The following is a 27,351-nucleotide window of genomic DNA, read 5'->3' as shown; positions in this document are numbered from 1 at the left end:
AATTTTTCTTTACAGTCATTTGTTCAGTAAATATTTATTCATGGGTGGAGTATTTATTTGTTTGTAGTGTAAGCAAAAAAGATATATATTTTTTATCATCTGCCACTCCTTTACAATAGGAATTCATCATTTTAACGTTTATATACATGTGTTGACAATTACGACAAATATCGAGTTTGTTGGCTTATTTTGATGCTGTTTATTTTGCACAAAAAATCGTATTTTTGTGTTACGTTACGAACATACAATTCAATAAAAAAAAATATTATCACAGAGATTCAAATTTATTTCATTAAATTTAAATCTAAATCAATGTCATTAAGAAGGACCCATGATGCTTTCAACCCAGGATTTGTAAACTGATATCCGTGTGTAGACACTAGGGGTTGTTCCAGGGCATCCATTGGCTCCCCATGAAGTTACACCAGCCAACTGACCGTTACATACTAAAGGTCCGCCACTATCGCCCTTAAAACACAGTAGTTAAAATTAATTTTAAAAAACTCTTTGACTTTTTTTCAATTTTTCTACTGAAAGAAATGTCTCATTGATTTTAAACAAAAAATGATAAAAATGCAACCTGACTTACCAAATTAACATTTGTGTGTATTTCAAATGATATATTTCAAAGATTGTATGATATAAAATATCATATATGTATATGTTAACCATTGTTTCTCCTTAGATACTATTAAAAGTAGTTTAATGGCAATTATGTCGTTTATTTTGTACGTTCTATTACGGTAAATATATCTAAAAAGTTCCAGTACTCAGTGGATCATTTACATGAATAAATTTAAGATGTTGACGACTACAAACTGTATCCTTAAGTAGAAACTTACATTACAGGCACCATCTGGGGCATTCTCATTAAACACACAAATATGTCCATCTATGATTTGTGCTGAACTCCACCTGTTTTTACACTCAGAGTTTCCTATGGCCATAATATCAAGTCCTTTCAAATTTGTTGGTAATCCACCTAAAAACGTAGTAAGATTAAGAGTTCAAAATAAACATGCAAATCAATTAAATTTGTATTTATATTATTATACTTTCAGAAGATGTGCATGTAAAATATGGATAGTGTGCAAGAAGAGTTCAAACAACACACACTCTCGATTTCATAGGCAATAATAAATATAGAAAATGTATATAGACAATGTACATATCAACTAGTTTTCTTTCATTTTTCTGTGACTGCATTATACTATAATCTTATCATATAAATTACATGAGCCACAGGTACGTCCCCATCCAGTTATTCTGCACATTACTCCTTGGAAATTGGTTGTTCCATCAGCCAGATCAATGCTTCCGACGTCACCATTCAGAGAGAGAGGGGAACTCAATTTCAGGAGGGAGATATCGTTTGGAAAGGTTCCTTGACCCTGATTGTACTGTGGATGCTGTGGTCAAAACAATTTAATTCAGTAGGTCAACAACGTTTGTCAATAAAAATACGGTCCGTTTCATTCCTACTGTTTATGGAAGGTGCATTTAAAAAATGGTCATATTTTTGTTTGGTAAAACTGATCAATCGGATCGACATTTATACACTGTGTTCAACCGTAAGTTACTAACACATACATATACGATAAATTTGCTTCAACATTTACGATGAGGAATATTGTCATGGTAAATAGACATGCGATGTAAAATTATTCATATTCTCTCCTTATTTATTCTTATACTGTATTTACGAAAATTAAGTTTAAGCAGTGCATTGGCTTTACTGTATCACTTTTAAAGAAACTTTTATCAGTCCAATAAAAACCTACGTTGAAAACTTCGCTCACGCTCCTTATTTGACCACCACTTAATCTGGATGTTGACCCTGCTCTGATGCTGTAGCCACTTCTGCAAGACAAAAACATAACATATTGAATTTAATATTATTTATGGGTTTTTTGTTCCTTATTAAACATGCTCAACATTGTTCCGTTTTGTACTATTGTTTTACTACTATATATTAAAACGCAGTTAAATATGAAAGTGTAATTAATTTGTACGCTTATTTTGTTTTGATGTTGAATGTTAGATTATAAGCACACCAACCGTATTGACTTACAAAACAGTTTTATATTTTTAAGTTTGGCAACAGCATATTCAAGTTAACAAAATCTATAAACCAGACTGCACCTAGAAAGAATGATGTACTCCAACCTAATACTGCTTTTTATTTACTAACAGGCATATATGTTGGCTTATGATTCATAATGAATAAGGTTTAAAAAAATCATATTTTTACACCTAATGAATGCCAATTGTACAAACAAACCCTTGTGTACAGTGAGCTGCGGTGACAATCCAGTTCTCGTTTACGATGGCTCCACCACAGATGTGACTTCCACTGGAAGATCTCAGGGAAACCTGCCATACGTTGTCCGAGATCACAGCATCTTCGCCACCAACAATTCTTCCTGCTCCATCGTCAACCTAAAATAAATAATTGTGTGTATTTTACTCTTCTCTCCTAACATAATTCAGAGAATTGACACAAGATCTCGGGGCCAATAACTAATTTCTATACAAAATGCCTCCAATCTACCGACATGTATTATCATATCCAAAAGATCATTTGCTAACAATATTGGGCCTACCATATAGAAACAAAATCATAAAAAAAGGTAGATTGACGTAGATACTTACTACTATCAGAAATAATATACATCATCTCGTTCAGTGCTAGTTGCCCCTGACAATGGGTGTAGTCCAAAGTTTGTGCCTCCCTTTCTTCTTTTGATTACGTTTTATTTGTATTAATTTTGTATTTAGTACTTTTTTTTACAATTTAAATGTACATCATTTACTTATTATTATTATGTTCAGTTACATTTAATTCGTTGGATATAATTGTATGGTTATTACATGTAAAATTTTTACTCACAGGCCATTTAATTCCTCTTGCGTCGGCGTTTATCAAATCCTTTCCTGGTTGCCAAATTTCAACAGCTTGGGCTACATAAAAGTGATACTTGTTTACATAATTATGAACTGTGTAAAAATGTAAAAAAAAAAAGCGATCCTGTTGAACGTATATCTAGCTGATATCACGAGTAAATGAGTAATTCGTGATAGCAATGATCACGAACATTATTGCCATGACTACATCCAATTGCATCATCACTAAGAGTTTTTGTCTAAAACGGAACATGAAATGTATCTATATAACACCATTCAAATTTTTATTAATTTCGAAAATTCATCTTAAATTTGAAGTCCCATCCTAGTTATTCATTATGTCAAAATTTGCATGAGTAAAGATTCGCACACAGAAACAGTCAATGAAACAATGTATAAAAACCTTTATAGTTTTTAAAGTCTTATATATCTTACCAGTAGCCACTGCTAACAGAACATACAGGAACATCTTTGCTTTTTTGTTATTCTGGATGTGCCCAATGCTTGGACTGATCGACTATATATACACATCTTGTTTATTTAACGTTATAACAAGCTAGCAAACATCACGAATGGCCAAGGTCAAAATCGTGCAATATTTAGCTGATTGATCAATATTCATGTTATCTTAAGAAAAACCAAGTACACTTGAAGAAATGCAATAAACTCAAAAGTCACAAAAGTCGGAAAAATAACACATGTTTGACAGTAATAAAACATAAAAACTTTGATACCGTTATCAAATTGTCCGTTCATCAGCTAAATATAGATGGCATTGTCCTGCGAACAAATACAAGTATGGTGTCTCTATACTAGTACACGAACTAACATATTTCTATTTTAGAACTGAATAACTTATATTTGAACGGTTAACGATGGATACGTTTTGTCTTACAATGTAACCATTATATATTTACAAATCTTTAAAAGTAAAATAAAGCCATGCTGTGTGCAAAAACACTGAAGGTATTGACACTACATTTATTAAATAGTGTGTCTTAATTATAATTTTCATTGTTGATATACCATTTGAAAATAAATAATTCAACACCTATATGGAGTGACAAGCGCACAAATGTTAATGTACTTGTACTATACAGACATTAGTGTTATGTGATTACTTTTGTCTTTGTGCGTGTTTCCAAATTAACCCCCCTTCAACAATTTATTCAAAATGACCTTATCGAGAATACCTGTTGAAGTAAAAGGAAAATTAATTCAAGAAATCAAATCATTGTAACTAAAAAAAACATATTTGCGTTTTTGTTTTTTTGTTTTTTTTAGTTAGACTTGATTGTATACAAATGTACACATTTACAAGTGCATATAGAAATATAAGTATGTACAGTGTATTGTGGTTCCGAGGTACTTCATATATCCATGCATATACAATTTCGAAAAGTACAGCTATATATTTTAACGTATGTTGAAATTATTTTCTCCATATAATTAATAAAGAAAAAAAACAAAAACCTTATTTAAGCAGTCTTCGAATAGAATTTAACTGTCAAAATCATGATCATTATTCTGCCCCTGTCGGTTTTATATCATTAACTTTTATTCAATACTCAGACGACTATATAGCTTCAGAAAAACACAGTCCTCAATACACAGATATATTTAGAATATCATTAAAAATATTACTACTATCGCAAAAATTTAAAAGCTCGCGAACAGTGTTGAAAAACAAACGAGTAAAGTTAAAACAGGTGCATCAGATATCTTAAGCTGTGTGAAAATCATTTTTAAATAGCGGACTTTCCTTTTAGACTAATTCTATTGACTTCTTAAATTAAACCGATTTGTTCAACTTGTCATAGTTTTCCTTTGTTCTACGGGCCATACCTTTCCTTTCTACTTTCATCTATTACTGACTTGACATTCTAGAGCAACTGGGCGGATGTTTCTAGAAACACATAACACATGTGCATCTACCGGTGCACATAGTCCATGCTCCGAGGTTTTAGTGGAGTCCGAGTTGCTCATGTACCTTCCATGCTTTAAACGTAGTATTACGTTATTAGGTTATTTCATGTACTTTTTTCGAGTATAAAGAGAAAGGAAAGGTATGATGTATATGTCAAAGAGACAACACCACCACCCGGATGAAAATGTTCAATGAACAATGGGGAAACCCTCATACTACAAGGCAGGCTGCAGCTGGCCCCTTAACATTATTATAGATAGGTACAACGAATGAGTTTCCCCTATACACGCAATGAAAACAAAATGTGAAAGCGAAAGATGATGTACAGAGGACAGAAATTCCTGACTTTGGGCAGGCGCAAAAAACGCGGGAAGTTATGATACAAACCTCCCCCATTAAAGTCTGGCCACTGTGAAAAAAAGTATTACACCATTAAACACATCTAAAAATCAGTTCGGAAAGGTCTGAGTTCTTTGTTTCAACGGAAATAAAGGAATTGTACATAAATTAGACAAATTAGGGACTACTAGCATTTTTATGACATGCCAGCTCCAGACCTGTTTAAACCTACACAAAGTTATATCCCCATCGTATGTAAAATCAATCCTAATTCTTCCCATGCGGGGTTGAAAACCATGGTACCTCATATGTCATCCAATAAGAACACAATACATGTCATGCCAAAAGACCATATGAGCGAATCAATGCTAATAACCAAACTATGCTATTCTTAACTATTTGACAACAATATCATAACTATATCCCTTACGAATGAGCCTATTTAACGGTTTAGTTAACTTATGGTATGAGTACGAGCTTTCCGTGTTTTGTGTAGACTATTACCGTAAAAGGGTAGGAGATACCCGCACGTATTATGTGCCATGTGAAGGTCCGGGTGTTGAAAGAATAGGCCTGCTGCAGGGCTAAGCTTGTCGAATAAGGCGACTAAATAGTGCTCAGAAATCTAGCCGGGGGCTAGGCGCTCTGCCCACAGAGCAACTGGGATGTGTGCCCCAGGTGGTTGAATGGGATACCCCTGGCATGTTACATGCTGGGGGTGTCAGGCTATAATACGGAAAACCTGACTGCAGACCGTATTGGTGCACCGTGTTAGGAAAGATGACACGTTCTTCGCACGTTAAAGAACCCTGCTGTGGTATTCGATGGGAGTAGGAACCTTTGCGCTCCGCTACAGGAGGCTAAATAGCCCGACCTTACCCATCCCCCCTTTTTCCAGTGGCAATCAAAATTTGTCGACCCTATTATCCTTGTGACCCATCCTTTTTTTTCATTTCATGTTCATTTTATCATCCATTTCATGTTCATTGTCTGAATATAGCTGAAATATTGCTGCTCGGACGTTAAACCCCAACAAACATCCTTTACAAGTACATCTGTATTTGGGAATGCGTTCCTTGTATCGGTTAAACAAAATTGTAAATGTTTTTACAAGCTTCTGATATCTAATACACTGATTTAGTAATTTCTCGAAGTAATATCGTCCAAATATCTAAAGGTGATATTAATTTTTTCTACCAAATGTTGGAAACGTCTTTACTTATCCTAGCCATAAATTGTAATTCGTTACAGTACAGAAAAATATCCGCAATAAGTGGCGCACAATTCGTAGCCATGGCAATTCCAATACTTTGACAATACATGGTACGCCAATTGTACGAAAATATTGTCTTAAAGAAATTTGAGTGTTGTAAGCATATCAAAAGATGTCCAATTCACGTAGTATTTATGTTTTTCGGCACTAAAATGATCCAAAAGATAACAAATATATGCACATCCAGATTCATTAAATTACCATTTGATAAGATATGTGATTTTTTGTTTAATGATATTATGTGGCAGTGTAGTGTGTAAAGTTGAAAATTTCAAAACTGAACAGATTCGAAAGTTCCCACGTGGGCATGTAATTTATCAATCACTTCAAGCGAGTTTTTAACACTCCGAAATTAATTAATTCCACTATTTTCATAAATTTTAGTACAGTGTTTATGATAAGATTTTTTAGGATATTGCACACTCAAGTAAGTAAAATAGAAAGTCTAACTGTAGAGCAATGACTTGAATAGGAAATGAATCTATATTTTAATGTTTCAAGTGATTTGTGAAGTTTGGGGAGCCCGTACATAAAAGTAACGTCCATGCTTATCGTCTCAGCTTTTATAGATGTGGCGACGGGGTTGTGTTTGTTCACATTTCGTGTCTATTTTCCATGTCTAGTATGTACTTGGATTATATTAATATTTATATTAATCTGAATAAATATACCTTTTATATTATTTCTATGAACGAAATTCAATCTGGTAAACTATATCTCTATACTTGTAAATTTTCTTAATTTCTTTCTATTTCTACACAAATGGGGAGAATTTTGAATCGTCATTAAAATAATTAGTACACATACATCAATCACTTTGGGAAGATATTTGTAAATAGAATGACATAAATAAAACGAAGTTAAAATTACTAAAATAACGAATAACCATATGTTAACTTATCCCGACTCAAAAATATAATACATCGTTGTTTCTAAAAAAAAAAAGATGGTACACCTAGATATAATCATATAATTCTTGTTAGAGATTCCGTATATTTTGTAAAAAATAATTCCAAATCATCTTCCAAATTTACAGAAGATGTTTTCAAAATGCTGTAATTTTCGATCGACAACATATTTGTCCAGTGTGATTGACGCGTTTTTCAACAAACGGTCGGTATTCCAATGGGAACAAATTGTGCTCCTCTATTTGCTGATCTATTCCTACACTCTTATGAGGCTAACTTTATATAGCTGATTTGATCCAAAAGAAAGAACCTCGTTTAGCTAGATCCTTTAATCTCAGTTTCCGCTATATAGATTATATTATCTTTAAACAATCCTAGTTTTTGGGATTTGAAACATTGCATCTACCAAAACGAACTTGAGATAAATAATACTACAGACGCTGTGATTTTACCCTCATATCTTGACCTACACTTAAAGATCGATGGTAAAGGAAAACTATGGACAAAACTTTACGACATACGTGATTACTTTTCATTCAGAATTATCAACTTTTCTTTCATCTGTGGCAACATCTCTTCAGCATCTGCGTATGGAGCTTTTATATCACAACTCATACGTTATGCCAGAGCTTGCCGTAACTATGCATGCTGCTTGTATCGCGCTAGGACTCCTACAGTTAGGCTTCTGGAACAGGGTTATATTGATACAAGATTGAAGTCATCATTACAGAAGTCGAATGGTTGCCATCAGAAACTCGTGCATCGTTATGGTGTATCTATCTGCTCCATGAAAACTGATTTGTTCATCGTGTCATAGTTTTCCTTTCCTCTTTCTACCCTGGCTTGACTTTTTATGAGCAACTCGGCGGGTGTTTCTAGAAAAGCAGAGGACGCTTACCCTACCGATGTACCTGGTACATGCTTCCAGTTTTTATTGGAGTCCGAGTTGCTCATTTGCTTTTGTTACTTGTACGAATTATTTTAGTTACTTAATGTTCTTTGTTGTGCATGTCTGTTTTCCATGTTTGGTTTTTGTCCCTGGATTACTTTCGTTTGGTTTCGCTAGAACCCTGGTTTCCTTGATTTCACTAAAGAAAGTAAAAGTGCGGGTATAATGTTATATAATAAAATAGACACGAAAAACATTCATACAATATTAATATTTAGGGCAAGTTAACATAATCCTGCACGTTTTCGACTTCACTTGTGTTTTTTCAGATTTCATTCCCTCAATCTGGCTTTTTAGCTCACTTATTTCTTTGTCTTCTCTTCTTTGATTTTATCAAGTTCATCCTGTTTTTCTTTCGTCATTACAGTACGTCTTTAATACAATCTAGACGGTATTCAAAAATACTATAACTCAATCAAAAAGCTATGATATGTTTTGACATGTACATTTAAGTGTTCCTAATCTTGTTTTTTTTTTCTATTACAAAACGCTTATTATATCCATTCGTAAATGTAAATGGCGTACTTAACAAAAGAAATACTAAGCACATCTTTACTCGGATATTTACACTTCCTATTTTCCTTTCTTTTTAACATAAAAAATAAAGTACAATAATCATATGAATATGTCATGACGAACCTGCTTGATGTGGTACTACTCTTGGATTTCAGTTGGTTTCATGCAGTAGTGAGTGCCGTCTTTCCGATTAAACACCTCCCCATTTACCTCATACAGCTGGTAGCGGTTGCTTGTTCTCTCCACCGAAACCTCAATTACTTTGTAGGTTTCTGCAATCAAATGAATGTAAACTCTGCTAGATCTTTCAAGACGGGTAATATTGTTGATACATATCACCAATGATGGTGCATACATGTACTTTAATGTATATTTTCAGAATATTATCTATACATGTATATGCAATAGTTGGTTGGCTCAAACAATCATAGACGTACATTTTGTCAAAATTTCAGATAAAACATCCATCAATAGAAGAATATGTAAAAATCGTGCGAAACATAACACAACGACTCATTTTATTTGTATTGCTGTAATATTCGTGTGGATTTTACACAAATGTGCAATTCTCGAAAATCTACGTTGCTTTTTATATTAGCGATAGTATGTTTTAAGTAATATTTGAAGCATGTTTTGAAAATGTATCCATGCTTACGGAACTATACAGTGTCACGTGTTTGTGTAATTTTAGGAACATTTTGATCGAGAATCAATAAAAATGCCACTTGAAATGTAATGTTAATTGTACCTATTCCTGTTTCCTTGAGGCCCCAAACTTGTCAAGTACAGGCACTAATGTAACGTTGTATTCACGTGATGTTTTGGGCGGTTTGATCACTGCAATGGCCTCGCTGATCGTCTGCTGGATTATATCCTTAGATCTATCACATCTAAGGCCGGAGACGCAGCCTAGCTACAGAAACAGAATATATTATACACATATATCATCTTTCAGGTTGTGTGTATATGACAAAGGTGGTCTTATTTTAAAAATAGTAAGATAAATGTACCATTACAAATCTTGTCTTACATTACATAGAACATCAAGTTAGTGGAGTAACTACCATAGCCTGTGCCATGTACTGTTTTGATTACTAATTTTAACAACTATGCCGGGTAGAAATTTAATGCAGCCTTTTTATAGTGCAATATTAGGAAAACAATTAATCTTAAAGGAAGCGGGGGATGAGCGCTATTAAATCTGGTTTCCCCCACCATTTCCATAGGAAATGCCTGTTGTAAGTCATGACCATTACGGTTTTATCCGACTTTTCCTAGATATCGCCATATTTAAATAATATGGATTTTTTTTTACTATTCCTTATTACTATTGCCTAGAATTTATAATTTTGTTATTATCCTTAGAGTACCCGTAGAGTACATGTACTTGATCTGTCAACATTGAAGAAGTTAAAATCAATCATTTGGGGTAATAATATAATTCTTAAATACATAGTATACGTTTAGTGAAAAGATTCATTACATCATTTCAGTGCATATATATGACTCTACTTGGGGAAAAAACTACGCATGAGAATTATCACTTTCCGTCATCTGTCACACCAATATAGAGTGTTCCACTATGGTTACCGTTCAAAAACCCACAAACATATTTAGGGACAATGTTAACCAACAATTCAGCAATGCCACCTTCCCCGTCAACAAACGATCTTTCAAGACATTGTTTTCCTAACGTTTCTCCTCCCATGTAGCACTGTTCTTTTCGTATCTGCTCATTAGGACCCTGATTGCGAAAAGATGTTGTCTTAAATGATCTGACTCCCCATACATTACTCAAGTACTTAATGCTTTGTTTACTTTCCGATGCGAGTTCTGCTTTTCCTTACTTTTGTCTACAATTTTAATTTGTTTTGGATCAACAACTTTCTCGTCTGATTTTTTTTCTTTTACATTTTCTTTGATTGAGTTGTCGGTATCGATTGTATATGTTTTCGCCGTTACAACACAGTGATTTTCTTTTTCCGTAAATGACCTTTCATTCTTCTTAATCAAAGTTTCGGATAAACTATAATCATTTACAATCCGAGCTTTAATATCCACATCAGGATTTATAATAGAAAGAAACTTAAATTGCAACTTTGACCGCTCCTCCGGCGACGTCAACTTTTTAACGTAGGATTCCAAGTTTTCATCTTTTGCCACTTGTATTACAGCCTCTCTAGTTTTATTTCTTTTAATGACAAGGTCAGTTTTCTCCACGTTCAAATGAAACAGACGCTTGAAAAGGTAAAGCAAATTATTAGATATGTCCTCTTCTGAACACTCTTCGTTTGAGTTTTCGATTACAACATAGTGTTGCTGTTTCTCTTTCTCATTTATCGTGGTAAATTAAAAAGGCAGTATTTAATTGTGATTTGGTGGAACTCCAAAACTATATAGTGACTTTTACACACTTTTGAAATATATAAACGATTCTTTTCTATATGTATCTTCTGTTTCAAACATATTAAACGAAATACATGTTTACATTTTTTGAAAATGCTTTTCTGTTGTTCAATGCAATGTTTGTATTAAGATTCCCCATTTTGACGTTAAAAAAATGTAACACAACTTTTGTTCACAAATCTTGTCTTAATTTAATAAAGCGGATTTTATAACTCGAAAAGTAAACGCCTTAAGAACAATTAATTTACTGGTGCACTGAGTATAATTTCAATTTCATGATATATCTTAAGAAGAGTTAACAATGCCGGTCTCATGATTTGTTTGTTCCTCAGTAAGTAAGCGGTTCTATTAACCATTAATTATAGTTCATTTATGTACAACCTTTTTCTGTGTGTTGAAAAGAGGTGACCATTGAATAATACAGTAAGTACATGTAAGTAGATACATGTACCTTTGTTAACATTTATATGAATCAAACAACCGGGGACTTTAAAGCTACCATATAAACAATTGTATTCACATGTATTGGAACACTATGATAAAAACGGATTGTTAATAAAAATGTCTTCGACGTAATTGCAATGAAGAAATGATAAGTAGAAATATCAAAAATATTTTAGCTGATCAACAACCTATTACATGCAGATGTGAGATCAAGCTCGGACAATAAATTTCGCAACTTGCTTGTAGAAATTATACCGACATTGTAGTTAAGTAAATGATTTCTTACAGTCTCTATTGTCCAATCACACTTAGAGCGAGCTCTGAAAATGGAGGAAAAATAACGCCACCAAATGACTCTTTTGTCGTCAAAAGTCTGGGTCAGTAGCTGGCATTGACAAAATGATCGCGTGTAAAACCTTTCAATACATATATCATTATACAGTATTACCAAGTCAGCAATAACACACACATAAATGTACGAAGAAGGTTTGAAACATGAATTGTTCGAAATTGTTCTGTCAAAAACAAGATATGATGATAATTCGGATGTGATTTCTTGATCTTGTATTGCCGAAGAGCGGTGTTTATTATTGCTATTATAATTTTTAAAGGAAATCAAAGAAGCACACCGACAAGAATTAATTTGCTTCCCTTTAAAAATAATAATCATACACTTAATTACAAAGTTCATGGCTTTGTTTAAAATGTGATTCCATGTAAGACTTTTCGCTTTACCTTGATCGAGACAGCAGACATGTACAAAGGAAAAAAAACTATAAAGTTGCCACTAGATCTGGTTCTTATCCCAACTGCATCACCGTTGGGTGCGTTCGACTTTCATATGTATTGACAAAGATGACGTTTTGAATGACAGTCGACATACAAACATCGTTTGACTCTTTCTGAAACACAACTAATTGTTATTTAATCTTATACGTAATTTTATTTTAATATTAGCATCAAATATAGATAACGTGCCGATCTTTCTGGGCCGAACTGACAGATATTTTGTTGTGAACAATCTGTGCTCAAATTCCAGTACTCGAATAACACGAAGCCAGACAAGACACTTGGATTGAAAATTCCAATATCACTGTTTGAAATAAATTGTAGATTTAATAGTTGTCTAGGTGTACTAAGTTTTTACGGGCTTGGTTACTTGGTTATTTTGCATAATTTTATTAAACGCGTGTGAATTCAATTTGATGAGCAGAGCTAGACTTGCATTCGAAGTATAACTTAGAAATTCCTATTTTTTCTAAAGGACATATATGCCTGGTACTCCTATATCTGAATATACACGTGGCTTGGTTTTTCCGAATTATAAGATTGTGATTATAAGTGTACAATGTAATAAAGGGAGTATGATTCCACAATGTTCAAAAACTAGGGATATGCCCACTGCATTTATCAGTGATATAGTGCCTCAAAATGAAAAAAAGGGAAAATACTATCGCATGAGTGAAAGTGAACACGCCAAGAGCTTGGACCTAGACATGTCATTGCAACTGATTTTAATATGTAGTTAACAGGTGTCCCGATACTCTTATATAGTTGTCACATTGTTAAATAGAAGAAAAAGAAAATATCAGAAAATAAATTTATGGGTAAACAATACAGAGAATACCTGCATGTATTACTCCGATTCAGTGTCCACCTTTCAGTTTTCAGTGATACCTGCCCAATTACTCAATGCTGCTAGCTCTCTAAATTATATATCACTCAATAAACACTGTGACTCCAATATGAAAGTAGAGTGTGACAGGGACTTTAATGAACGGCATCATACGAGGAACAAATCCTACGTGTTTTTTTAAATAACGAACATTATGGACCCAACGACAGGTAAAAGCCAGTACATAAGTTTCTAACTCATGATGTATTGGAATTTAATGCTTTTTACATTTCTTAGGACATTTTCTACATATTTGTAATACATGCTCATTCTTATTCTCATGAAGGAACATGTCAATGTTGTAAGTGTGAAGTAATTTATTTTCCTCAAAGGAATAAAGAAGAATAAAGCCAAATAAAGGGCATAAAATGATACAACTTAATAAGACATTTAATGATTTTTTTTAGGAAATATGCTTTTCACAAATAAATCCCTCAACAATTGTGCAATACGTGTCGACCCAATTCCCGTCATGAGCGGCGCTCATCAACACGCATGTATCCATATTATTGGAATTTGGTTCATTTGCGTTCCAGTGAGTATATGCCATATCTTCCAGGTTTTTGTACCAGACAAAGTCACCGTAGTAACTACGGATACCACCAATCCAAAAATCATCTACAAGTAAAGTTAAATGGTTTCATGATGTTTTATTATAATTACAAATTAAAATAAAAGAAATATACATGACAGCTTTTAAATGTGTAAATATACATGTAACAATTGCTTACTAGTTGTTTTAGTGTGAAATTTAAAAAAAAGAACGAAGGAACTCTGAACAAATGCATCGATATCAAAACAATAAATATATGTACATGTATCATTGATAAACAATTCCTTTTTGTGATGCTTGCGCCAGAAGGGTAAGCATCCTGCATTTATAATATAAATAAATATTTTTCAGTTACTTGTTCGTGGCTTTGTTTTATTCACATTGTAAATGTTATCTTTTCTGATAAATCGAATGTTTTGGAATGGTAATTGGTCAAGTTTGCAATGGACTAGGTAATTAAACAAGTATCGCTTTAAATGACATGAATGTTATTGCAACAGATGTTAAAAGGGTGTATGCAAAAATGTACTGTGATACAAAATGTAAATGCTCGTATTACTTGTCTTGCTTTGGTGCTGGGAAAGCCAATCCGCTTCTTCTTCGGAATCAACCTTGACAAGCATGCTGTTTTCAGACTCACAAAAATCCTATCAAAAAAGTAAAATCATAGTTAAATGAAAATAACTTTTAATTTATTTAACATGTGTACTGCAGTATGAATTATTTAAATTTGCTTTATTAAGTTAGTCAGGGAAAACAAATAAATAAACCAAACATAAAGAAATTAATAAAGAAATAATCAACTTTAAGAAACCTAGCTACATGTAATTGAAATCGCAATGAATTTTAATCCAATATCTAGATACAGATCGCGATCAAGCATTCTATTTTCAGCATTTTTAACGTCTCCATAATAACTTTCAGGCGAATTTAGGCTATTTATTGTCATATAGTACACAACAATGCAATGAGGTTAATATAAATAGCTGATACGTACCCTTGCAGCGTACCAAGTTCTACGTTGCTTTCCGAAAAAGTAACTTCTGTCATTAAAAACTACCCATGCGTTTTCAACAGGAATCTGCATTGTACTAGTGTAAAATCTAGCTCTAAAAATTGAGTTATCTGTCCTTGGGTTTTTAGATTGAAATGTAGCTATAGCAATAGTTCCTTTTGGGTAGCATTCGCCGGTTTTAACTGTTGGTTTGCATGGCACATCCTAAAAAACAATACGATTCACAAATAAGAAGAAATACCAATGGTACACTCAAGTTATGCAAATCAATTGACAAAATGACGTCGGAAACGCCAAAAGGATCCGAGCAATGTCTGACGTTCAAAACTCATTATTAATATAAACGCTGTAGAAATGCCCAGCTCCGAATATACAGCGTTGGACCTTCGAAAGTCACTCTAGAAGCTGCAGCCCTCTCAGAAAATGTAAGAATCTTGCAATTGCAATGTCGGGAAAAAGTGAATTATTTCACGCAATGTTATTCGATTGTCAAACAACCATTGTTTTGTATAATTTCCAAGAATTTCGAAAGTTCGGTCTACAATGGTTACACTAAGGAATGAAACGAACGTCTACTGCTGCTTGGAGCCTGAAAAAAATGCAAGAATAATACAGAGTTAGGAAAAGTAGAGGATTTTACATTTTATATACAATGTTATCTGATTGTTGAACGACGTTTAAATTGCAAAGGGAGCAAATTGAACATTAGCAAAAAGAAACTAATTTTAAACATGTACACAGAAAAAGACGAACAACACAAACCATACAATAAACCAGGGCAAACTTAGGTGCTCTGAGTTGATGAGTTTGACAAATATCCAATAACCAGGCCATCTGCAGCAGCTTTAAAGAGATTTTACTTAACGAACTTCTGATGCTGCTTGAAGCTTGATAAGACAACATCTGTGCTGCTCGGTGAATTTACAGTCTGATGAAAGCGAAAGATTATCTTTGACAGACGGAGGTTTTTAGCAGACAGCATCTATGCTGCTCAGTAAAGATACAGTCTGATGGAAGTGAAAGAGTAACTTTGACAAACGGAGGTTTTCAGGAGACGTGTCGTTTATATTTTGATATTGATGGTAAATTTTTCCAAGCAGGTTAAGGATACGGGACGCCGAATGGGATTCTTGTGGTTTTGTACTCAAAATTATATTTGGTAGAGACAAAATTGAATTTTGTTCAACAAAAATGAGTTTAGATTTACAAAACATACTACAAATTTTCAATTTTGTGTCACAAAACTCAATTCTGTGAGACAAAAGTCTATTTTGTGCCACATAAGTCAATTACGAAATGAAGTAATCATAAAACAAGTCTATGGAACATAGTTTTGTACGACAAAAAATGATTTTGTTTTGACGGAATTCAATTTTGTGTACACAAAATTGATTTTGATTACAAGAAAGATCAAGTCTTATTCAGCGCCCCGTAAAAGAAAGATGAAAATGGTTTTCAATAAATTAAAAAAATTAAAATTATCAAAATTTCATTAAAACAATTTTGAAAACCAGAAATAATTTTCAAAATGTGTATGATAAAATAAGAAAAATGCAAATATCAAAAGTTCAATATTAGAAAAGACATGTAAACATGTTTAAATGATATCGAATTAAATCTAGACAAATCAATGGCTCCATTCAGTCACTGCATTTAGGATACTTCTTTCTTTTCAGATTATCATTCAGAATCGGCGGGTTTTTTCCAAGTGAATAATGCTTCCAAAATTATGACAGTCAGCTGAAATCTGATTGGTTGATAAAAAAAATTCATCAGAACAGAAAGTAGAATGATAGAATGTGATACATGCAGTAATTGCATTAAACAATTGATTGGTCAAATTTTCATTTGATTGGTTTAACTGTTATGTTGGTAAAATAAAAACAAACATAAGATCATAATTTATGTGTCAAAATAACTAGCTTCCGGTCGATCTTGAATTCACCATCTGTTTAATCGAAAAAATGGTTGGTTTATTAGTCCTGTAAAACATCAAGCTGTCATTAATATGGAAATACTGATCGACCAACCATTTAACGGTAAAGCATGTATTATAATGATTCAATATTCGGCGCCTTCGATTCATTTAAGATAAGATTGTTTCGAAGGGCGCTAATAAAAAAATTAAGAATCTTATATTGTAACTATTCGTCAGTAAAAGTTCTCAGATGGTGGAAAATGCGTTGCAAGTGCGAGGGTTATCTCAAACTTGAAATTACTACAGGCGACGCGGAAACGGGAGACTGTGTATTAACAAACTACACTAAAGTGCAATATCCTATTCTTCCGGCCAAAGGACTGATCGTACCAAGGCAATTACTAATGTGTATTTGTTTGTTTCTTGGTTTGTTTGTTTGTTTGTTGGGGTTTAACGTCCGAGCAGCAATATTTCAGCTATATTCAGACGATGAACATGAAATGGATGATAAACTGAACATGAAATGAAAAGAAGAAAGGATAGGTCACAAGGATAATAGGGTCGACAAATTTTGATTGCCACTGGAAAAAGGGGGGACGGGTAAGGTCGGGCAATTTAGCCTCCTGTGGCGGAGCGCAAAGATTCCTACTCCTATCGAATACCCCAGCAGGGTCCTTTAACGTGCGAGGAACGTGGCATCTTTCCCAACACGGTGCACCACTATGGTTTGCGGTCAGGTTTTCCGTATTATAGCCTGACAACCCCAGCATGTAACACGCCAGGGGTACCCCATTCCACCACCTGGGGCACACATCCCAGTTGCTCTGTGGGCAGAGCGCCTAGCCCCCGGCTATGTTTCTGAGCACTATTTAGTCGCCTTATACGACAAGCTTAGCGCTGCTCCAGGCCTTTGCTCATTGGGGTTTAACGCCCGAGCAGCAATATTTCAGCTATATTCAGGCGATGAACATAAAGTGGATGATAAAATGAACATGAAATGATGATGAAATGAAAAATGAGGTCGAGAAATTTTGATTGCCACTGGAAATAGGGAGAGGTGGGTAGGGTCGGGCAATTTAGCCTCCTGTGGCGGAGCGCAAAGATTCCTACTCCTATCGAATACCACAGCAGGGTCCTTTAACGTGCGAAAACGTGGCATCTTTCCCAACACGGTGCACCACTATGGTTTGCCTCCTGTGGCGGAGTCCTATGGTTCCTACTCCGGGAGAATACCACAGTAGGGTTCTTTAACGTGCGAGGAACGTTGCATCTTTCCCAACACGGTGCATCACTATGGTTTGCGGTCAGGTTTTCCGTATTATAGCCTGACAACCCCAGCATGTAACACGCCAGGGGTACCCCATTCCACCACCTGGCGCTCACAACCCAGTTGCTCTGTGGGCAGAGCGCCCTAGCCCCAGGCTAGGGTTCTGAACACTATTTAGTCGCCTTTCATGACAAACTTAGCGCTGGTGCAGGCTATTTTTTTTTACACCCGGACCTGCACGGGTCCAATTCCTAATGATTCATTAAATGTTATATTTTTTTCGAGTGTTTCAGGTAGTATACATCTCTCAATATAAGTACAATTTTCTATGTGTCTCCTCCGCAGACCTATATATCACGCGTTAGCTTTTATGCTCTGTTGCCTAGGATGTGAGAAGGCACTACTTTTACAAATCTGCGTTCCTGCATTAATTTGCATAAAGTGGTGGTGTTAGTCAACGAATTCAACAAACATGTAAAATTGAAATATCGAATATAATACCCTAAGCGCTTGACAATGTCCCGATAAAGCATTAACATCCGGTATGCTAAATATTATCATTTAAATGACTGAAGTGGCCGGCCTCTTTCGCTTTTTAATGTGACAATTCAGAACAGATCGTTTGTACTAGGCAGCTTTTGGAGTGATCCTAGATTTGTATGAGTTTTTTGTCATTGACTTTTAGTACATGTAGTAGTTTGTTTGATGCCCTTGAATATACTTACAAGTCGCATGCGAATGAGGTACATGTATGCATGTATAGCTACACAATGTAGACATATACAGTACAGTATGGATTGACATCTACTCCATTAGTTAGGGATAAGACTAAACAATAAGCGATTAAACTAAAATGCATTTTACTCAGATATTCATTTGTACCTGCATATGACCAAGCTTGCACTGCGCTTGTCGAAATTATATGGTACACGTTTATGCTGCTGATTATCCCTATGAGACTCTTTTGGTTGAAAATAAATACACATTACCCAATCGAACAGAACTTCGACATGTATAAACGTTAGTTTACCTCAATTTTGTCAGTTTGACCATAATGCTCTCGTAACCATAGTAACGGAATATTCGATTCACATGGAATATTCTGAGCCAGTATCTCAACACAAAATGGTTCATCTGTCTTAATGGTAAAAGAGCATGGGAAATAGACAGCGTCTTCATACCATACAGCTTCCAGAAGAGTATTCTTGTCTAAGGAGTATGTCTTGCAGTTGTCGTCGTTATCTACCAACACTATTGCAATGGGAAATAAAGCTCTACATTTTTGTAATATATGTAAGTTTGTATGTATATATATTATATAGATACTGCCCCGTGCAGGTCCGGGTGTTAAAAGAATAGGCCTGCAGCAGCGCTAAGCTTGTCGTATAAGGCGACTAAATAGTGCTCAGAAACCTAGCCGGGGGTTAGGCGCTCTGCCCACAGAGCAACTGGGATGTGTGCCCCAGGAGGTGGAATGGGGTACCCCTGGCGTGTTACATGCTGGGGTTGTCAGGCTATAATACGGAAAACCTGACCGCAAACCATAGTGGTGCACCGTGTTGGGAAAGATGCCACGTTCCTCGCACGTAAAAGAACCCTGCTGTGGTATTCGATAGGAGTAGGAACCTTTGCGCTCCGCCACAGGAGGCTAAATTGCCCGACCTTACCCATCCCCCTTTTTCCAGTGGCAATCAAAATTTGTCGACCCTATTATCCTTGTGACCCATCCTCTTTTTTCATTTCATGTTCATTTTATCATCCATTTCATGTTCATCGTCTGAATATAGCTGAAATATTGCTGCTCGGACGTTAAACCCCAACAAACAAACAAACAAACATATATAGATACTAGTGAACGTTATGGATTAGAGTTACAAATGTACAGAATGGAATTTCCATTATCAATAACAATTACCTAATAAACTTCACGAGGTAATTAACTGTACAATTAACAATGATATATTCTTTTTCTATTTAAATATGTGTCTCATAAAAAGTTTGAATCACCTTTACAGTTGTCAAGTGAACTACCCAAGGTCTTTTCCCTGATGTTAACTATGTTCCTAAAACATGTAAATTACACAAATGCACAAACAAAGGACTACCAGCTGTAAACTAACATGCCAACTCTAGACCAGTTTAAACCTACTAAAGTTATGTCCTCACCGTATGCAATATCCATCCCAGTTCTTCCCATACGGAGAACTATGTTTCTACGGTACATCGTAAGTCATACAATAAGGACATAACACATGTCATGGGTCATGGCAACTGTTTATAGTTATAGTTTGTCAGTTTCTATGTTAAAACCCTATGAGCGAATCAATGTTAATATCAAAAATGCTATATTTAACGATTTGACAGCAACATCATATATATTCCCTTTACAAATGAGCCTATTCGACGGTTTAGTCAATGAATCGGCCATGGATGAGTATTGAAGTTTTCATGGTTTGTGAAAAATATCACCATAAAGTATAGGATGGGAGATACTCGTACTAATTTATAGTATACAAGTACATGTACATCTATATTAGAGAATGAGTTCCTCGAAACTGTTGAAATATTTGTGAATATCTTGACTGATATCAAAAATCATGATGTATAAAAAAAAAATCCGAACATGTTACAAACACAAGCAAATGTAAACACCATATGACGCTGACAAAGGGACGTCACCATTTAAGATTGGATAGTTACTATAACAGTACAATATATGGAATGAGAAATCATCCCTTTTATCGTAAATTCTAGTATTAAGCTGGCCATTATTGAAATGAATACTAAAATCACGAAACTGACATTTTATTAAGAGCCAAGTTGATTTAAAGTACATGTGTATACAATCGTATTTATTACTTACTTTGCACATGGTAAAGTTTGTTATATTCACTAGCGCTGCGTTCTTTGGTCTTTCTTTCGTTAGGAATACTATACCCATGGCAGTATGTTAAAAGAAACACAGAATATCCGAATATCAAAGCGCCGTATGCCATCTTAACTGTCAGTAATGTTTTCTTAGAAAAAATGCTGAAGCCGAAACCTCCAATATTTTGTATAAATGTTCATGTGGCACATAAACATATGTGTATTTATTTATATGGCTATGGGTAATTTTCTATTGGACGTTAAAGCTGTTACAAATTAGACTTATCTGGAAATTAATCTAAAATTGACTTATTAAAGTAATTTACTTTTGAATTATGACAATTTGGACAATTTCAAAACATTTCTCTATTATTACATGATGAAACATTTAGTGACACATTAAAATAAAGATAAAGTATAATATTGGTCATTTTGGTTGAATATTGGTCACGATTTAGAGTAAGCTTGGTGTCCAACATGAATTGCAAGGTTCTCAATCAAGATGAAGACTCTGATAATAGTTTTATATTTGACTAAAACTTACATATATGTTACCGTCAATGGATATTCTCTGCCGATTTGATTTCAATCTCATCATGTACATTTTTAATGTAGGTTTATATACGTTTGTACTCCCCTTCTTGGTTCCTCTAACTTCACAGATATATTTAATAGACATGCACAAGTCACATGACCTATGCATGATGTCATGGAATGTTTTAGTCTGAGGCAGTTGGACCCTAAACAAATTTCAGTGAATTTCACTTGGTGAATTGTAGCTTTCGAAACTTCATCTTTATTGGGCTTCAATAGCCGTTTTACTATTATTTTGTGCATCTATTCATAGCATGTATTACGTAAATCACGTAGTATATTTATTATAACCCACGAACTATGCCTCCGAAGGCAAGCAACAGGGGTCATAATGTGCATCGCATTTACCGTATACTATACCAGAAAATTGGACTGCTGATCAGCTTGATACTGAACTTTCAAACTTGGAATGCCGATCCCACTTGGTTTCATTGCATAAATCTTATGTTCATACACGGGAGGTAACAGTAACAGCTGAAGAGCTAGATAACTATACCTGTGGGGCCGTAAGATGGAACAGCTGAGATAATTATGGCCGAAATGGAACATCCGGTAGTGCATGAAAAGAATAATATAAATAATGAACTTCTCAGTGTAATTCGAGAATTGTCAGCCAACGTCAACGTATTAAAGAAGGACATGAACTCTGTTACGAATGACATTCAAACGTTAAAAGGCACCAGACACGTGTTAGCAGCTGCAGAAAGCACAGACCAGGAGGGGCCAGGGCTAAGGATAAACATGACTATACAGCTCTGGGGTTCCCGAAGGACTCCAAGAAGACACAACACTTAGCATACTATATTTAAATCTTTTCCGATTTAAGATTAATTAAGATGAATTAAGATGATTAACTTCTATTTTTTAGAAACATCAGTTGATAATAAGATATATCTATATATATGCGTAAATTCAAATAATGCAATATCACATACTGCTTCCCACGGATATATGTTTACTGAAAACACAGCTGCAAAGAAAAATGAATCAGCAATGTTGCATTTGGAACTAAATTCTAATAAAAGAGGACGAAGTTCTCATAGTAGCATTGAAAGCAAAATAAAGTCATAGCATTTGGAGCACTGACCCGATAGCCTGTTTTAGTTTGACAGAATGTTACATCCTGTTGAACTTTTTATACAGAGCAAGTTAGTTTCGTATATAATTCCCTAAAATGCGTTTATTATATGGTTTAATAACTAATACAATTCTAACACTTTTTGTGTTTCTAATACGCCAATGCAAAGAACCTAAGTAAGACCGGTCTCACTTACTAGCGACAAGAAGTGTCAAGATGTATCAAGAAGTGACTTGGAACGTCTAAATGTCCAGAAAAAGCGAAAAGAAGGTAAACATAGATAGCGAAAAAAATATATTTCAAATACTTCTATATTCATTATTCGTCTTCGTCCTCTTACATGTTACATGTATACCTGCCTTATATAAGGAACTTTTTGTTATTTACTCGACAGTAGATAGAAATGTAGACATATTTAGTCCTGAGTTTGTCATAAATGCAAAAGTAACAATCATTTATTAGCAAATTTCAACATGCTGTGCACGATTTTCAACAGCATCAAAGCCAAATATTAAAGAAGTTCAATATTTAAAACAAAGTAAATTCAAGAAATACTGGGAACGATCATTAAAGAAATAGATTTTCAAATCATGCAGGCCTGAAGCTTCGGTGTTCAAAGACAAAAGAATATGATAGTGCATAAAGAACAAGATCTATGCAAGACAGAATATACAAAACACTTTTTAAAAATATATATCTGAGACATTGGTCTATCTTTTGGTAGCTAAATTACTTCAAATAATGTTAAGCTAGAAAGGAATTACATGCTATCTATGACAATTTTAATGTAGACTGAAAGAGTAATCACGGGAATCAATAGAATGCAATCCAGGGAAAAGGACCAGACATGGAAAACAGACATACACAACAAAGAACTTAAAGTAACTAAAATCATACAAAGTAACAAAAGCAAATGAGCAACTCGGACTCCACTAAAAAACTGGAAGCATAGACCAGGTGCATCGGTAGGGTAAACGTCCTCTGCTTTTCTAGAAACACCCGCCGAGTTGCTCATAAAAAGCCAAGTCTGGGTAGACGAACGAGGAAAGGAAAACTATGACCCGTTGAATAAATCAGTTTTCAAGGTGCAGATGGATACACCATAACGATCCACGAGTTCATGATGACGACCATAAAACTTCTGTAGTGACGATTTCAATCTTGTAGCAACATAACCCTGTTACAAAAGCCTATTTGTTGGAGTTCTAGCGCGATACAAAAGGTCTGCGTAATTTCGGCAAACTTCGGCGTGAGTTGTGATATGAACACTCCATACGCAGGTGCTGAAGGGATGTTGCCACAGATTAAAGTAAAGTTGACAATTCTGAATGAAAAGTCATCACGTTTGTCGTAAAGTTTGGTCAACAGTTTTCCTTTACCAGTGAGATTGAAAGATCTAGCCAAACGAAATTATTTCTTTCTGATCAGATCAGCTATAAAGTCAGCCTCATAAGAGTGAAGGAATAGGTCAGCAAGTACAGGAGCACAATTTGTTCCCATTGAAATGCCGTCCGTTTGTTGAAAAACACGTCCACCACACTGGACAAATATATTAAAACTTCCAGCATTTTGTAAACATCTTCCTCTGCATATTTGGAAGATGATTTGGAATTTTTCTTACAAAGTATGAAGAATCTCTACCAAGAACTATATATTTGTATCTAGGTGTACCATTTTTTTTTGGAAAAACAACTATGTACAATGTTTTTAAGTCGGGATTTTAACTGAGTATGTGGCTTTAACGCTATTATATTTAGATAATAGTCTTGAACTGATTGTCTCCAAACGATCTTTCAGGATCCACATTGAATTAATACCACTACGGGAGTAACAAGTGTTGTGGTAGGACTGTAGATCCCTTTTGATAGTTGTGAGTATAGAATTTAAAGTTTTGAAAGAGGATTTGTGGTACATTTTGCAGATCCAGCTATGAAACGTTGTATGGATTCTTGTGGAGTTTAGGAATCCAGTACATAGACGGGAAATCACAATCATCGTCGTCCTTGGTAGAGAGACCAAAAGAGGATAGGACAGATTCATGGTTTTTCACAATCTCCTCTTTGGAGAGTGTGGTAGCAGTATAGGTCTTATCACTGCTATTATTTTCTACGTCTACCTCTGATAATAAACATTGGATGTAAAACGTTTTGCAGACAAAAAAAAATGTTGTTTCGGGCTTTGTCTGCTGGTACGACAACATATGTTTCATGTATAGTAGACAATGTTTTTGCTAGATCGGGGTTTTTGAAAACTGATGTAGCCTTGGTACTCATTGACCTATTTAAAACTTTCATTTGTTTCAAAATTAAAGACCTCACGGCCTTTAACCACTCTGACAGAGAATCAATGTCTTCTTGTTCTCGTTTTATCCATTTTCTTGCATAGTCCTCGATGGAATCCATAAGAACGTTATAATTCCAATTTATGGAGCGTGGTTCACGGTACTTGAGACCTTTAGAAAGGATATTACGCAGAGATTCGTTTTCGATGATGGTTAAATATCCCGTAACGACGTGACCAGAAGGACCATATTTGAATGGAGAGGTTTTGCAAGAACAGTCAGATGGTTTAGCCTTGAACTCCTCAATCTCGAGGTTCTGCAATAGTGTTTTATAAATGAAAATTTTGGATGCAATGGGTGAAGTATAGGAATATGAAATAATTGGTATGGATTTGTCTTTGAAATATGGGGGAATTTTGTTAGTAACGTTTTTGTGATGGAGGATGTTAGCCAAATTAATTGCATCTATACCTTTGTTGACAAATGGTAGTCGAAGAAATGATTGTTTTTCTTCATCTTGACTTTTAACACAAACTGGTTTAAAGAGCCTGTTGAAACCAATATCCAAAATGATGGCAACAAGTCTGTATAAAAATGAGGTAGGGTCAGAAACAGGAGTATCAAGACTTGTTTTGTAAAGGGAGTGTATTAGAGTGAGAGGTATAGAATAAAGTTTGGTTCTAATGTGATGAAGTCCAAGAGGTTTTTGTATGAAAGGAGGGAGACCATCTATGGAGACATCATGTAACTTAGGTGACGTATAGTGGCGATGACCATGAGTCCTTTCCCGTCTTGGATTTTTGTCAAATAAATTCATCATTTATGCTATTGTTATATTGGCTTGAAAGGTTTCCTATACTTTTAAGGTATTGCAGTACCTAGTGTGCGTATGCAGTACTCTTCTCTTTCTCTACGATAGTTTTTACTTAGAACGGGAGTGTTCGTAGGATGGTAATTTTTTTTTCTAAAATACGAACTTTCATGGAGAGGATTAAATGATCTTGTTGATTAAAGTGTTGATAAACTGTCGGAAATTTGGTGGTGTTAATCCCATAACAATGACCGCACATCCTTTTGTTTATTTTTTTTTTTTGCGTTTCTCCGACATATACAAAACCACATAAGTTGCATTCTAATATATTATTAAGTTTGTTGATTTGCAACTTAAGTCATCGTGACTTCTTGTATGGAAGGTTTTGTTTGTAAGGGAACTGGAGAAGTTATGGTCGGTCATAAGAATGTTGCATGTTTTGCAATTTTTAATACCACCTTTTGATGTGGTACAATGTGGCTCGTCATCATTGTTTATCAAATATATCTTTTTAAGTGATGGAACATGGTTTGATAATTTTGAAATAGTCAGAATTTTTGTACTGGAATAGATGGTCTGCAGACTGAACGTGTGATTGGATACTTTTAGTTGAATTGGTCGGGGCACTTTCCATACAAGATGTGAGTGTGCTATGATTTTCATCTGGGGACACCACATACTTACAAGACAACAGAGTGTCCGATCTGCCGTCAGGTTCGAAAGTAGCATATGGTGCAAAATAAAAGCACGCCCGTTTTAGCTTTGATTAAGTGATCTAAAAATTTATCACTACATATTATCTCCACATTTGAACATATTTTGACAACGACAATAAAAGGATGTTTTATGTATTCACCGCATTTCTTTTCCATGGGTCAATTTGCCATTTTATTCATTTTATTGATATAACCAAGATTCAAATTTATATAGAACACTTAAGCTAACAAGGTTAATAAAAATCAATCATGAGCAGTTAAACATCTTCAAAAAAAACATACACGAGACAAAGAGTAATCAAGGGAACCAAGGTTATAGTGGTAATCAAAAGAATGCAATCCAGGGACAAAGACCAGACATGGAAAACAGACATACACAACAAAGAACATAACGTAACTAAAATCATACATATAGAAAAACAAAAGCAAATGATCAACTCGGACTCCACTAAAAACTGTGAGCATGGACCAGGTGCATCGGTAGGGTAAACGTCCTCTGCTTTTCTAGAAACACTCGCTTCATAAAAAGTTAAGTTCGGGGTAGACGAACGAGGAAAGGAAAACTATGACCCGTTGAATAAATCAGTTTTCATGGTGCAGATGGATACACCATAACGATCCACTAGTTGGTGATCACGATCATGAAACTTCTGTAGTGATGGCTTCAATCTTGTAGCAACATAATTCTGTTTCAGAAGCCTAATTGTAAGAAGTCTAGCGCTATACAAATGAAAGTAAACATTGTAGGTAATCCAACTTGCAGATGTGGATTCAAAGTAGGAAATCAATACCACTATTTTTTCGAATGTCATTTATACAGTCTCTTAAGGCAGAAATTAATGATCTTGTATGGTTACCGGGAAATTTGCCAATTAATCTAGAACTTTTTTATAAAGACAAAACACGTAT

The 27,351-nt window shown here is 34.7% G+C and overlaps 2 protein-coding genes across 2 annotated transcripts; both read right to left on the bottom strand.

Moving 5' to 3' along the window:
• Positions 1 to 265: 265 nt before the first annotated feature.
• On the bottom strand, positions 266 to 3,430 carry LOC148619431 (chymotrypsin B-like). Its single transcript, XM_088579301.1, has 7 exons — positions 3,340 to 3,430; positions 2,891 to 2,961; positions 2,282 to 2,439; positions 1,782 to 1,860; positions 1,235 to 1,409; positions 843 to 982; positions 266 to 468 (listed from the first exon to the last, which is right to left on the bottom strand). Exons 1-7 carry the CDS (start codon positions 3,371 to 3,373, stop codon positions 319 to 321), a joined length of 807 nt encoding a protein of 268 aa, XP_088435427.1. The 5' UTR covers positions 3,374 to 3,430; the 3' UTR covers positions 266 to 318.
• A 10,293-nt stretch (positions 3,431 to 13,723) lies between these two features.
• On the bottom strand, positions 13,724 to 21,171 carry LOC148619430 (aggrecan core protein-like). The gene is made up of 5 exons (XM_088579300.1): positions 20,958 to 21,171; positions 19,125 to 19,345; positions 14,892 to 15,113; positions 14,454 to 14,541; positions 13,724 to 13,959 (listed from the first exon to the last, which is right to left on the bottom strand). Exons 1-5 carry the CDS (start codon positions 21,088 to 21,090, stop codon positions 13,745 to 13,747), a joined length of 879 nt encoding a protein of 292 aa, XP_088435426.1. The 5' UTR covers positions 21,091 to 21,171; the 3' UTR covers positions 13,724 to 13,744.
• Positions 21,172 to 27,351: the final 6,180 nt, after the last annotated feature.

Source organism: Perna viridis, chromosome 4 (genome assembly GCF_037379345.1).
Source record: "Perna viridis isolate PV_CMFRI_1.1 ecotype Kerala chromosome 4, ASM3737934v1, whole genome shotgun sequence".
Lineage (NCBI taxonomy): Eukaryota > Metazoa > Mollusca > Bivalvia > Mytilida > Mytilidae > Perna > Perna viridis.
Note: the sequence above shows the minus strand (reverse complement) of the source record. Positions and strands in the feature narration are given on the sequence as shown.